Raw genomic sequence first — 11,339 nt, forward strand, 5'->3', positions numbered from 1 at the left:
CGAAGAGATATTGGCTGGAAATACGAGGCTTTCAAACCACAGTGTGTGTGCATCTTTAAAAAGGAGGAAACATTGTTTTATGTTTGCGTGCCCTATTGTACAATAATCTTTCATTATAGAAGTCTAATATTAATCAAAAGGCAACAAATCATACCTAAACACACAGTTAAGATATTACACACCTGTCACGATTCATTTTAAATGCATTTAATGCAAAATCTATTTTATACAATATCCAACTAAGTATGATTTGTATATTTTAGGATAGCTTATACACAAGCTAGAGTGAAATGCTCAAAGGAAGAGTTCTAGTGAATTCCACAGAGTCACCCAGTACAAGGTCATGGCAGGGACTGCCAAAAATAGTTGACCAGGGCTACATCTTAAGCGCTCCACTTTGTAAGCCATTATCTTCAGACACTTTAAACACGTATTTAAGATGGCAAACTAGCAGCTAACAGCAAGGAAGAATGTTTGCTAACTATCGCCTGCATCTTTTTTAGGATGTTTTAAAGGATCTTGTCAGTATAAAAGTGTAATTCTCACATGATAATCTAAATCTACTAACATATCATTATTAAAAGGTGGGTCAGGAAAAAGGTGGCGGTAGAGGCAACGTGTGCTTTGATGAAAAGGTGACAAATCAGAATCAAGATGGAAACAAGTGTCAAAAAGACTAAAAGGCTTTCGCTATGCCAGAACTTCTTCCATCTCCGATTACGCACATTAATGCTGAGACGGGCACTGAGACTCTTCACAGAACCAGCCTGTCCTCTCCTCCCTCCTGGATGACCTGTCCAATGGATGCTCGTCTCTGAGCCCTGATCAAGCACTGCTTCTTACACTCCAACAGTTGCTCTAGGTCACGCCACATCTTCATCTGCTCCATGTTGGAGCTGTGGTTCTCCCTCACCATCTTTTGCTGCTCACGCAACTTCTGCAGCCCACAAAGAATAAGACAGACAGGTAAGGGACATTACTTGAATTTAACCCACTAGCCTCTGCTACAAAACATTTCTTGGACATATTTTCTCACCTTGCCAAGTAACTCTTGTTCTGCGATGTTCTTCATGTAAACTTCCCTACAAAAATATACTATTGTTCAGTGCTACTAATTATAATGCACCTTTAAAAGAATAAAATAGCTTGATGCATGATAAAAGACTTAAGTGTAACAGGAGCATCCTGAAGTGAGCCGGCGTATTGATGCTGCGAGCAGCTGGCCAGCGCGGCTCACCTGATGGCTTTCTTCCTCTCTTGTGGATCAGAGGAGACGTAAAGCTTCATCTCTTCAGCCGCCCGCTGGATTTGCATCTCATTGATCTGGGGAGAACAAAGGGAGTGTGCTCATTGTTTTTGTGGGCGTTGAGGTCACATGCATGGTCGAGGAACTTTATTGCCAGCGTGCAGCTGCCCTGTGGGAATACAGTCTCTGTTTTTGCTTGTGAAACAGCAATAAATAAGCTTCTTCACTTTAATCTCCCTTTTTAACATACTTACGGCTGTCATGGAATTGATATAATGATAACTGTTTTGCTCATTCGCCGTCTCTTCTCTCAATGTCTTGACTTCCTGTTAGTTAAAATAAGACACATAAAAAATCGCAAATTTGAATCGAGTGGATAAATAATCATATACTAATATTTGGAGAAAAAAAGAAAAGGATATACCTGCTCCAACTTGGAGCTGTTGCTCTCCAAACCGGCTGCACAACTTTCATACTGAGCCTTCTTTTCCTCATATTCCTGGCTTATCTCCTGAGATTAGAATATAAACACATCATTACAGGAAGTTACTGTGAACAGTGAAACACACTTGCATTACAATTGAACAGAGATGAATTGTAGATATATAATGGCTTTCAGGACTCACAGCATTATTTCACATTAACATAACATCACAGGTGGCATCTGATCAGTTTAACTTACAACAAAGCTCTTACAAAGTCTATTTATGTCTCCTTGCTGCAGCTCTTCAATAGCAGACATTACGCTGAGATGGAAGAGTGATTCTGGGAACTAGCGTAGGAAAATCTAATCCTCTGGTTTAGCTCAATGGAGAGTGTGTGTGTGTGTGTTGACGGGGGCTCTTTCCCTCTCCTATTTTGCATTTATTCATATATGAATTATTATTATTAATGGATCTTCGACATGATGCCACACAAGTTAAACAGTTGCTTAACTGTAGACCATAAAAACTCCAGTACTTTATTTGTTGACAGACACAGAATTTCTGAAGAAAATAAAAGCATTTTTGTACAATACATGACAGATAGTTTGCATTATCAACTATTAAACCAGCTTAAATTACTTTTAGAGTCTGCAACAGCATAACAACAGTAATTTTTGCTGGTTATTCAGGTAAACCTGATCATTGTGACTTAAAAAAATGGGGTGTGTGAATTCTGCTGACCTGACAGGTCTGCCTCAATAATCTGAGTTCCTTTATAACTGGTGCAAGTGCCGATTTCTGGTCCACAATCCTGGAGTTTAACTCCTTCACCTGTAACATAAACCAAAACAATAACACGCTGCATGATACAGGGAGAAATATGTAGAATTCAACCTCGGGTGTTTTGACAGACACCCAATAAAGCAATTTATAATTGCACTTGGAAATAACAAATAAGAAACCATAATTTTTAATTTAAGTGAGTCAGAGTCAAACTGGGCTCCAGTAAATGTGCTCAGCTGTATTCCATTTCTAGAAAAAGTGCCACATGATGATGAAATTTGCCAAGCTAATAAAGCCAAGCAGTGCTAAGAATCAGACAGAGACCGTACCCGCAGTTAAGATTATATGACAGTGTTCTTTTCTAACAGTTTTTAAAGTGTTCATTAAAATCTAATGAACTCATTTCAGGGATGGAGTCATACTCATCATCTTTATGATTATTCTGCAGTTTGCCAAAGGTTTAAGCTGCCAAAATGATTATTAAACCTGCTGCAGCCTCATCGGCTACAGGAAATGACACACAGGATAATGGGGGATATTTAAGATGCAACCTCTGAGGTTTCTTAAGGGTTTATCTAGTATTTGCGTACATTACTGTTCTGTCTGAAGGCGTGTTAATCCCCTCCCAGTGTGTTGTTTACTTTGCAGAGTTAATAAAGTTGTGGACATTATAAGAGTACGTTTTACAGTATGTGTTAACGTCTAAAAACAGAGAATTTCAATTGTGATTTTTACACATGCACACTTACCATTTCAGACATATCACCCAGAGCGCGGCCTTTTCTCTCATCTAGCTCACTTTTGATGGCCGACACCTTCTCCAGTTCTTCTTGAGTGTTACTATAGCCGGAGATACCTTTCTCTGCCTCCACAGTTTGCTGTTTTGTAAACATGAGAGATGTATGGTAATTAGTACTTGTACACACAACTTTGAAGATAAAATGTCACCTATATAAAATAAGCCCAAAAGCCACTTTTTATTCTAAACGCTGCTCAAGATTTTCATGAATAACCATATAAAATCAAATGCTAAAAAATGCAAATGGCTGATCTCAAAAACAGACTAGAAGCTGAATGAGAAGGAAAGTGTTGATGAACAGACAGAGGAGCAGCAGCAGATGCAGCTATCAGAAATAGCAGCTCTCATCAGAACATCCTGTCATCGGGTCAGGTGCTGGAAGGATGGAGAGTGTGTGAAGTCATTTCTAGGAAGCTTCAACTGCTTTATTGTTAACACAAACTGTGTAAATGAGGGATCAGTCCGAACATCACGAGTGCAAAGAGAGAATTAGTCTCTACTGCAGCACCCAAAAGGACTTTAAAATTAAAACAGACTCCTTCCTGTGCTTCGCATTATATTTCTTTAGGTAGTCTTACATGATGTAGATATAAGTTACCAGTTTCTGCTGGACGCTCTCATGTCTCTGCTTCAGAATTTCCTCTGTTTGTTGTAGAATTGCATATTCTGCTTTGAGCTCAGCAATTTCCTGTCGGTTCTTCTTGTACACAGTCCCCTTGCTGCGCAATTTCCCCACCAAACGTTTCAGCTGTAAGGAACAAGCAGAACAAAGAAAGGGAAACCAGTCATTCACATTTTTCAAGCAGTAATTGGGTCAAACATCCAGTTGGTACGCTATCAGCAATATGCTAATGTAAGAAGTTTTATCTGGCAGAGGAAGGCGGCCGTACCTCGGGCTGAAGGCGACTGGGATCAGTCCCAGTTGCAAACCATGAACTGGTGTGGGTGGTCTGTGTATTCCAGGAGCACTGCTGAGGTACCCTCGAGCAAGGTACCGAACCCCCCCCAAATGCTCAGAGCTTACCCATACAAAATATTATCCATATATTCTAAATTTTAAATATGGTTATTGAGGATATGGAAGAGCAGAGAACTGAGAATTCAAACCTTGTGCCCTCCTGGGACAAAACCCTGAACTTTTCAGAAGATGCAGCCACCAGGGTTTGAATATTTGAGCATCTGAATATTAAAGTATATTTTTGTGATTATTTTCAACACTAACAAATAACGTCATGCATAAGGTGCATAGGCAGCGAAGCTAGAAACTGTAGCTATGAGGGAACTACACTGATAATTAATATCAGTGGTACAAAATGCTAAAATGTAAAGATTTAGGAGATTAAATGAGAGAAGATAAATGTAGTTTACATTGTGCCCAACCCAGTTTATTCTCTATGAAAGGGCACGGGAGAAGACAATCTGTTGCGCCAGGGGAGGAAGGATTAGAATGGCAGTGACAGGGGGCCATGCCATGATCAGTAATGCTGTGAGCGGTCACTGGATCTTTTCTGACTTGCCGCCAGCTATGCGGCGCACACAACTTCATCTGGCAGCATAACTCCTGTTAGGGGACGACTCAGTCATTCATCCCCCCGACTGTCCACCGGGACACAATGAAACTCCTCCAGGCTGAAGAGCAGCTATAAATGAACACAGACATGGTAGAGGAGCCCCAGAAATCACACATTGTGTTTCATGTCCTTTGGGGAAGCCTGACGTGTGCGTGTACATTATTCTTGGTGTATTTTGGGACATCAAGGGCAGACATCGCAGAGTGGAATTAGCACAGCAGAGTAATACCGCATTGTGTTTCTGACAGTGTGTCCCTGAAACAACTGGCTGAGAACACAGCAATAACACCACCACTTGTCTCATATACCAAATAACTTTGTGTAGGACATACTGTGCAGCAGCAGAGCATCCCTTTAAAAAGAAATGGTCGTCCAGTAACGATAAACATCGATGTGGCTTTTTAAAAGCAACCAAGTTTCTCCAGCGGGTCTCAACTGCAGGAAGCCTAAATATAAACACCGTGATGAAGCTGCTTGATGAAGCAGTTCCTTGTTTCTGACCAACCACCGATGAGCAGAGGCAGTCGTTCCTGACGCGGGGACTCTGCAGTTGGTGGCTGGCATGTGATGACACGTAACCGACGGAATGGAAAATGCCTCTGATAAAGTGATCAGCTCCACCGTGGCCAAAAACTACGGCCCAGTCTGATAAGAAGTGTTTGAGTGAACATTTTCCATTGACTCTGCTCTTCTCAAGGGCCCTCTTTGTCTCCTCAGAAAGCTTCCTCTCATCCTTTTCAAGCTGACATAGAGGCATGTCAACCTAACTGTGAAACCTAATTGACCACTGCTGAAATACACACGGGCCTCCTTCTCATGCAAGGGGAGCAGATCAAGTTTGGCGATATCACCAAGAGGCCTTCTTTCTTGCAAACGCATCAGAATCAGGTGGTGCTTCAGTTGTGACGCACGATGCGCCTAAACTATTGTACACATCCAGGTTGATGGTTAATGGCCTGGATAACCCAAAGATTTGTTTTCCCATAAATGCAAGAATTCATCTTTTTATTCCAGCACTCCGAGTCTTGTGTGTTCCAAAATATCGTGCTCAGTGTTTTGGGTTCCCTCATTTATTTTGATTTACACCACACCATTGGGCCAACGGTCGGGGTTAGTGCCAGAACAACCTCAGACACGGCACATGTATCCAGAGGGTTTAAGGCCCCATAGGACAAACCGGACAGCAGCGAGGGAGCTGGTGCAATTTCCAACCTGCTGTGCATTTTTTCTCTATTTTGGCAGAGAGCTCAACTCACAGATATCAATGTACGTCAAAAACAGAGCTATAAAAATTCTTAGGCTCAGTCGCCTCCATCCATCAGCTCTACATATACACAGCTGTTTATATTCCCCTCTTTATCCATACGGATGTAATTTACGCAGCCCCAAACCATCAGTTCGGTTCTATTCATTAATAACAAGGTGCGCATCTGTACATCTGTCACATTCACTCTAGACAAACGCTTTTACGCCATGACTGTGTTGAACGTGTCCAGCTGACTTGAGTTAAGAGATTGATTACACTGAAGATTAGAGGAAAAGCCAAGTTTAGGGCACTTTTTCCTGTTCGAGCTCTTGTTCTGGACATTCTCTGTTGAGTCTATTTATGGCCCTGCATGGGAATGTGGGGGAGACTGAGGAAAAGGGATAAGTAACTATAGACAGTGAGCCTGTCCGTGTTTAGATAAGAACAGAAATAGCCTTGTGTTTTGTGTGATTTTGAAACCTACCAGTGAACAGTAAGATAAAGCAGGACTTTCTGCTTTGTAGGTGATGAAACAAAGCAGCTACCTCTGAAAGAAGGACCCTGCAGAAAAGCCATGTTTTCTACTCAGAGTAGAGGAAAAAAGCTAACATAGCTGATGCACGTTATGGTAATAAGCTCACCTCTGCTAGAATGCAAAGTGTGCTGATACTTATTGGAGCCCTGAGAACACTTGACACACCTCATCATCCCGGATGACCTCCTCCCCAGCTGGGGCCTGGCTGCTCTTCTGCTTCAGCTCCCTCTCTGCAGAGGCCAGCTCCTCCCTCGCTTCCTGGAGCTCTTCGGCTTTGGACTCCTTCTTTCGGCTGATGATGGAGGCCTGGATGAGTCACATAAATATATCAAACGGCTGCAGATTTTATTTCTTTGAAAAGGCAAAAGGCGAACCAGACCGGCCTGGAACGTGTGCAAACGAAGATAATGAAGATGGTCTGGCTTGGACTGCTCCTAGCTGAACAGCAGCCAGGAGCACTGGAATAGACGTAATATAATGAATCACGTTGGTCGCACAAGAAGCTTGCATGACGCATGATTTAAGCAAAGATGATTATAAAGATGAGCATTTAGGGCAAGAAAGGGGGAGTTAAGAGTCTATACATACATAGAAATTATGTTCAGGAGTAATTTTGATGTGAAAGCACGAAGCTTTAATGGATTTATGCTAAAAAAGAGACTGTTCAGTGAAGCAGGAAGCATGCAAAATACAGTATTAACATAATTATACAAGAGATTTTGGATATTTCAACAAGGGAGGAGTAGTAGGTGTGACCACAGTCTTTTCGGGTTTATTAAAATATAACTAGAGGTGAAATTTCATCCAAACATTTTGGCAATTAAAAAATACCTTATGTTCATTTTTATGACTGTGAAGGAAAAGGGAAGAAGCAGGGTGGAAACGTGAATAAATCTATAACTATGTTATAACAGAGCCTTGAGACGCACAAACAAACAAACGTAAAACGACTCATGCAAACATTGGATCTGATATTAAATGTGCTTCCACGTGAAAAGAAGTCAGAATACTGACTCGATCTTTTTTTAAATGTAAAGTCTAAAATTAGAAAGAAGGTTAACTATTTAACAAATCAATATACAAGGCAAATTGCATTTGTGCCAAGAACAACACGTAAGTACTTAAGTAAATATGAGCGTAACAGACAACAGACTGAGGAAATTAATTTTTTATTATTTATTTGGGTTTTTCCAAGTGCAGAAAACTGCTGAAATGAAAGTAATGGTACTCACCTGCTGCCTGTACAGCGTCAGCTTGTCGTCCATGGGATCACTTCTCATCATCCTCTTATCGATCATCTGATTGATCTGCATGTCGACTTCTTTAATCTGTGGATGGGGTGATTACGGGTTAGAACGTAGTGGAGTCATGCTGGTCCTTTTAAAACAGGTCCTGACCTTCTCCTCCAGCTCCTGAACATCTGCCTGACCCATGGCTGGCTCTGTTGTCATTTTCTGAAGGTACCGCACTCTGTGTCTCATAGCCTCCAGCTCCTTTGGAAGCTTCTCTGAAACCATGTAGGAGTTGATCTTGTTCTCTTCTTCCAGCTTCTTCATCAAATCTGACAGACCGAGAGTTTATTAAGAGAAGGGGAATGGAACCAAGACACAACCTGCAGTGCATGTTGGAGTTCATATGTATATTGTATTACATATTATAAAATAGGTACAAATCCATTGTGCTGTGAATGTTATTTATTATAAATAGATATGTTGCCATCGTTGCAGACTTTTGTAAAGAGAAGAAAACATGTTAACGTATGAAGCGAAGCAGGGGTCTAATGACATGAAGTCCATAAATTCACAACAGATGTAGACAAATATATATATATATTCATTTAAATTTTAATTTAGAGGAAATGTGCAGCTACCGGTGGTCTAGGGATCATTTCAGGAGCTACAAATGTGTAAATGTGTCTTTGGGTAATGCCAGATCAGAGAACAAACAAAGCCGACACCTGATCATCTCTAAAGTGTCACTTCAAAGATCATTATAATTATGGGGTCTAAAATGATGAAAGTCTATGAGCACAAAGACCCTTTCAGTCCCCTCCCCTCCATCATCTCTCCAGCTGTACTAGAAGAAGCAGAGGTAAGCGTGTCTTCTTACTCTCTGGACTGGCATCTCCCGCCGCCTGTTGCAAATCTTTCAGTTGCTGCTGTGACCTCTGGAGTCTCTGCTCAGCCTGGAACAACTGAACACACGGAATACATTATTGATCCGGTGCTTTAGCATCCACAACCTTCTAATACTGAGTTTCAGCCTCCAATAATCAACACTGTAATATATATTTTTTCTATCTCTTGATGACCATGGTGACTTCAAAAGTTTACTTGGTGCTTCTGCTCCTGTTTCTGGAGGCTCAGGGCCTCCTCTCTCTCCTTCTCTACACGCAGCTGCCTGGCGTGCTCCAGCATCCATTGATGGTTGGACACCGACTCCACCTGGTGGATAAACTATGTCACTACACCCATAACGCCTGTTAAAAATGGGACTGTTAAAAATGATCAACAGAAATAACCAGGCATGTTTAACAGGGTTAGGTTTCACCTTTTGGCACAGCCTGTCAGCAAGGACCATGAAATCAACACCTGATAAATTCACAGCCTTGTTAAGACAGTTTCACAGCCTCTCAGGTCTTTTGGACAGGCTGCTAATGTGTCTGGAGGTCATGTTTTCATTCCAGAGTGAATCCTAAAGGGTTCCAAGTATGAGAAGCATGAAGAGGCCCGTGGGATCAGGCTACCTTACCCTCTTCTTCAATCGCTCCACACGTTTGAGTAGTTGATCCTTCTCTTCCTCCATTGCACTGATGTCCTTTTGAAGCAGAAAATGAAGTTAATTAATTTTGGAAGTGTCCAATTTAATTTCTAAGAAAATTGCTCATCAATTGAACGCCAAAGGTTTGTTTTTATTGTGCTACTAACTAGGACATATTAGCATATTTAGAAGAATTTCTTTTTTGGTATCATATTTTATAATTAGTATTCTAAAGTCACTAATAAATTCCTGACTTAATTTAAAACATTCATTATTGCCGGTTAACACAGTGAGCTGAAATGTATCCCCTACTTACAGTACAATTTTCATGTTTCTAATGCATTTAAAATGAAACAATGACAAATTCTAGCATTCCTCTGACCTTTTTAATTTCTGCCGTGGAGAAACCTGAGGTCCTCAGCTGTTCACACTCTTTGTGATAAGCCTTAAAACCTTCCACCAGTTCTTCATACTGGGAGCAAATGGGCGACAGGTTAGTAGTTAAAAACAAAGACCACTAGTTGCACAGCACTTGGTGAAAGGTGTCATTGACCTGGTGAAAGGTGTCGTTGATGATATCATCTTGGAGAAATTCTGCAGGTATATCAAGTTTGACAAGGAATCGGGCCAGATAAGCTCTCTTCTTCAGTTCAGGGACTCTCAGCAGGAGCCAGTGGAGGATGGGGTGCACCACAGGCTTGCTACCAGTCACCAAGCCTTTTCTAAAATCGCTCCTGTGTGAGATCAGAAGGATATTTAGTGGATTCTACAGAAACACCGGATCAAACGCGTCGACGCACAAGACATTGGATGTGGTCCGTGCGCATTACTTACACATCAGGCATATTACCAGGGGGTTTATACTTCAACAACCCCAGCACAGAAAGCATCCTCTTCACCGTCTGTTCTGGCATTTCTTCGCGGATATCTATGGCATGCTGAAAACGGAAGTCGCATTAAAGGAGAATTGGAGTAAAGATAAGAAATGTGTCCTGCACGTCACACCGCCTAACGGAAATACCTTTGAGTCTATTTCAGCCAGGACATCGTTTAAAACTTGCAGCAGCTGCGTAGGTTCCAGGGAGTCGAACGTGATAAGATTAAAATTTTTCTTAAACGGCTCTCTGTTGAGTTGTTCAATGATCAATTTCAACTGTTCGCCCATTTTTTAGCCGCACAAATCTGGCTTTCTGTGATAGTCTTATTAGCAAGCTAGCGTTAACTAGCTCCCAACGTCAACTAAGCTCTCCAAAATGCTATCATGATTACTCTTTTTGCCAAATTCTATTTTACAAACGACGTAGACACAAACCGCTCTTGTTTCCCCACATACATAAACACCTATTTCAATTTTGTGGTAATTTGCTAATCTTGCTAATTTACAGGCACAAAAGCCACCACAGTCAACAGATCCATGGAAACCACCAGGGCGTCGTTGGGTTGGTTGCTAACAGGAAGTAGGAATTGGAGTGTGTTCAAAAGGGTTGTATTGCGTTAAATATGCGCAAATAGAAACAGAGGGAGAAGCTTAAATATTTTCATAAACTAAATAATTTATCATAACGTTCAGGGCGAAGCGTTTCGACTTATTTCCAGACATCCAAACATCATTCTCAGATTTAATTATAAAGACAAAAACTTCTAAATATACTTTTCAGAAAAGACGGATTAATGCGAATTTAGTGTGTACAGTAAATGCCTTTTTAAATTTAAAAATGCCTTTTTAAATTTAAATAAATCCCACCCAACCATGCCCCCCCCCCCCCATTCTGTCAGTATCTTATGTAAATTATAAAGAAAAATGCGATAAATCACAAAATATTTACAACCAATATAATTATTGGTTTGAAGTGGCCATAATTATGTTTTTATTGACTTTATTTTTATGCAACGCTTGTTTGCTACATTGTCCGCGAACGCAACATTCTCTGGGTCAGGCTGAACTTTTGAACCGTCAGATGGCGACATTTTCAC

The 11,339-nt window shown here is 41.0% G+C and overlaps 1 protein-coding gene across 2 annotated transcripts; it reads right to left on the reverse strand.

The window, feature by feature from the left end:
• Positions 1–191: 191 nt before the first annotated feature.
• On the reverse strand, positions 192–10,823 carry ift81 (intraflagellar transport 81 homolog). 2 transcript variants are annotated; one of them, XM_057031797.1, is made up of 18 exons: positions 10,387–10,823; positions 10,200–10,303; positions 9,919–10,099; positions 9,748–9,837; positions 9,357–9,422; positions 8,939–9,049; positions 8,715–8,799; positions 8,003–8,166; positions 7,838–7,933; positions 6,771–6,911; positions 3,852–4,001; positions 3,204–3,332; positions 2,413–2,502; positions 1,671–1,757; positions 1,501–1,572; positions 1,238–1,323; positions 1,037–1,082; positions 192–937 (listed from the first exon to the last, which is right to left on the reverse strand). In XM_057031797.1, exons 1-18 carry the CDS (start codon positions 10,528–10,530, stop codon positions 755–757), a joined length of 2,025 nt encoding a protein of 674 aa, XP_056887777.1. In that variant the 5' UTR covers positions 10,531–10,823; the 3' UTR covers positions 192–754. The 2 variants fall into 2 exon arrangements, with proteins under 2 accessions (XP_056887777.1, XP_056887778.1); XM_057031798.1 differs by lacking the exons at positions 9,919–10,099; positions 10,200–10,303; positions 10,387–10,823 and adding an exon at positions 9,898–9,911.
• Positions 10,824–11,339: the final 516 nt, after the last annotated feature.

Source organism: Takifugu flavidus, chromosome 5 (assembly GCF_003711565.1).
Source record: "Takifugu flavidus isolate HTHZ2018 chromosome 5, ASM371156v2, whole genome shotgun sequence".
NCBI lineage: Eukaryota > Metazoa > Chordata > Actinopteri > Tetraodontiformes > Tetraodontidae > Takifugu > Takifugu flavidus.